The sequence below is a fragment of the Phragmites australis genome, chromosome 6 (genome assembly GCF_958298935.1).
Source record: "Phragmites australis chromosome 6, lpPhrAust1.1, whole genome shotgun sequence".
NCBI lineage: Eukaryota > Viridiplantae > Streptophyta > Magnoliopsida > Poales > Poaceae > Phragmites > Phragmites australis.
The window spans coordinates 10154521-10157658 of NC_084926.1; the positions used below are offsets into that span (position 1 = coordinate 10154521).

The window sequence follows — 3138 nt, forward strand, 5'->3', positions numbered from 1 at the left end:
GTATCGAATCCCTTCCAGCAACGATGAATGGTATGCACAACTTTAGAACAAAGCTGGCAGACTGGTTTTGAGCTTGATGAGCCGTTATTGTTGTTATATCGACGTCCACCTCATCCTCCTCGGTTTCCATCACCACGACCATGCGAGGAATTTCGTCATCCACGTGATGCACTGTTGGCTGATATTCGAAACTAGCTTTGCGCCTCCAATCGTATCTCAATGGATAAGAGTTGAGCATAAAGATCACTTAAACTAATAGGGTCAATTCTTGCACTCATAGCCTCAATAAGCAGATTATATTCAGAATCAAGCCCAGTAAGAAAATAAGACACAATATCATCTTCATCAAGCCGTTTACCTATAACAGCCATCTTGTCTGCAAACCTTTTCATCTTGGAGAAGTACGCTGCTACAGACATGTCTCCTTTACACATGCTTGTTAGCTTGAAACTTAGATGGATAATTCTTGAGCGTGACTGAGAGGCAAACATCCCTTGAATTGCTTTCCGGACTTTAGTAGCACTGGTCAGAGTCACAACTTAGGCTAGTACCTTTCTTGATAGGGATGCCAGGAGGTAGCTCAATACCTACTGATCATGCGCAATCCAAGTTGCATATGCAGGATTTGCCAAGATGCTGACAATGTTGTCTTCCTTCGCGACCTCAATGGTGGCCGGAGACGTCGGGATTGTTCCCTCCAGGAACCCGACCAGCTGTGCTCCACGGATTGCCGGCAAGACTTGAGCTCTCCAGAGAAGAAAGTTTTATCTGGTTAGTTTTTCAGCCACCGGCATACCGAAGGCACCCGCCATAGTAGTTGTTGTCGCCGGAACAGAAACGCTCGCCGGAACAGACGTTCTAGCCGGGACAGTAGAGCTCGACGTCATGGATTGGGAACTTGCCGAGATACAAGAGCCAGAGGAGGCTGGCCCTGATGCCATAAAAGTGCTGAAGCGTATCTACCCGGAGGGCCACGGTTGCATGTTTATATGGACAGGAAAAGCCCCTGCCGTGGCTTGTACAAGGCTGGCCGAGAGATGATCTGAATCAGCAACGAATTAGAGATGTCTTATATCTAAAGAGCTTTACAACTTTGAATACGACCGGTGTATCTACAACTCAACTAACCGGATCAATCTCGGTTCGGTTTACATCTCTATTTCCAACAACATCCACATGCCTGCCTGCTCTGCGGACTGTGGCCGATCCACCATTGCCACCGTGGAGAACTGAACTCCGAGTCGAACCGCGCGTTGCCGCGGCTGCCGGCCTGCCGCTATGAGCGCACGGCACGAATTTAGCAGGTGAATCTTAAGCGCGCGCGGTAGGCACCCGGCTGGACGGCCCCGCACAAGGTCACGGGCTCCGAAGTGACGAACGAAGTCTGCACATCGGCACATCCGCAGGGCAGGGCTTGGCCCTACGGCCGCGGTTGAAATATCGAGGTCTGCCGTGGAGGGACCAGGCGCACCGGGCGCTGATGATAGGTTGTGTGGCTTTGTGTTTAGGTTAGAGCTCTCCTGTCCTGCGCGTACTGGCGCTTGATACTTGATAGGTCGCGGCTGTATCAAGCCAAATTTTGGCCATGCTAATTTGGCTTACATTTGTTTTGTGACCAAGCATAGGCCATGTCCCCAAAAAATTTGGTTATGCCCAACTACAGTCAATAGTAATTTTTGGCATGGCTCGGCCTAGCAAAACGCTCGCTCCGAAATTTAGCTAGGCTCCGAATCGTGCCGTCCTTTCTAAAAAAAAAAAGTTAAATTTGGGCTGGCTTTGGTTGCTGCAATCATTTTCCTCTTAGCGAAAAATGTGTTCAGGCATGTTCTTGAAAAAAAGAGTCATATTTGGACTTCAATTGGCACGAGGTCTTAGATTTAGATTTTTTTTTTCACGAGATGGGCCAGTAGAGGGGCCATCGGTGCCACAAGGTCGGCGGCCTAGGAGTGAGCACGACAAGCACACACCTACACACACCCATACACACGCACACACAAGGTATAGATTTAGATATATATAGCTAGCTATATGTTTTTTGTTTGAAATTTCCCCTTTAAGATACTATTTTATTTTGAGCGGCGCCGATAATATGACATAGGGACAGAGTCATATATATTTGCTTCATTTATAACCTTACTGCAATTTGAAATTTCCAATAAATAGCTGGTGGATAGTACCGTAACTTTTTTTTTTTGGAGCACAGGGGTTTTATGTCCAACTCCTAAGGTAGCCAGCACACATTGCTAAATTGAACTCTAGCTCATACAATTTCTTGCTTGCAGTACATACAATCCATGGAATCAACTCCAAGCAATTACTGTACAACAATAATGCAAGAAACACAACGTAAAACATAAAAGCTAGAGCATTGCATATGCAGTTCCTAGCTTGGACCTTGGAGAGAAAATCTCCATTGACAGCCATGTGATCAGAGGGAAGAAGAAAAGAGAGATAGAGCACAAACAGTTGACTCACAATTATTGATCTGGATTGTCCGTGGCTCTACGTTCACAACCAACAGACTGACAAAGCAAGCAGACAGAAAAAAGGTCGGAGAAAACCAATGCGCGCAGCACGCACTCACGAATGAGCGCTGTATTCATGCGTGCGTGCGTGCTGCATGCAATGCAAGTACGTAATCACGTAGACACGTAGCTATCAAGCACATATGAAGCCACTTGGGAGGTTCTTGCCACAGTAGTTGACAATGAGGCTGAGCTTGACAGGGATGTCGAGGGTGATGCCGAGCACGTTGGCCTTGATGGCGGTGCAGAGGCAGACGGCGGCTTCAAGGTCGGCGAGGCCGCCGAGGATGCTGCAGCACGGCTCGGCGGGCGGCTGGCCGACCTCGGCGCTGACGAGACCCAGCACGCTGGCGCACGCGGCGAGCTTGAGCGCGTTTTTGGGGCACTTGTTGTAGGACGGCGACGGCGGCGTCGGCGTTGGCGGCGTTGGAGTCGGGCACGTGCTGCCGCAGGCGTTGGCCACCGTGAAGAGGATCAGGTTGAGGGCCACGAGGAAGAAAGCCTTGGATGCCATGGCGGCTGAAACCTCCAACGGTGCAGGGAGTGCTTGCACAAAGCAGGGCTAGGAGAGTGCTGGTGCAGCTGGAATGCTGGATGGGAATAAGCTCGGTGA

At 49.4% G+C, this 3138-nt stretch overlaps 1 protein-coding gene and 1 non-coding gene across 2 annotated transcripts; both read right to left on the reverse strand.

Annotated features, from left to right (window-relative positions):
• Nucleotides 1-214: 214 nt before the first annotated feature.
• Nucleotides 215-353, reverse strand: LOC133923334 (small nucleolar RNA Z247). The gene has a single exon (XR_009910591.1). It is a non-coding gene; the product is annotated as a small nucleolar RNA Z247 (small nucleolar RNA).
• A 1891-nt stretch (nucleotides 354-2244) lies between these two features.
• On the reverse strand, nucleotides 2245-3138 carry LOC133921607 (14 kDa proline-rich protein DC2.15-like). The gene has a single exon (XM_062366551.1). The coding sequence runs from the start codon at nucleotides 3037-3039 to the stop codon at nucleotides 2659-2661; it is 381 nt and encodes a 126-aa protein (XP_062222535.1). The 5' UTR covers nucleotides 3040-3138; the 3' UTR covers nucleotides 2245-2658.

Bases quoted from the DNA above. Each gene is read 5' to 3' on its own strand.
- LOC133921607 (XM_062366551.1), bottom strand. From the start codon at position 3,039: ATGGCATCCAAGGCTTTCTTCCTCGTGGCCCTCAACCTGATCCTCTTC.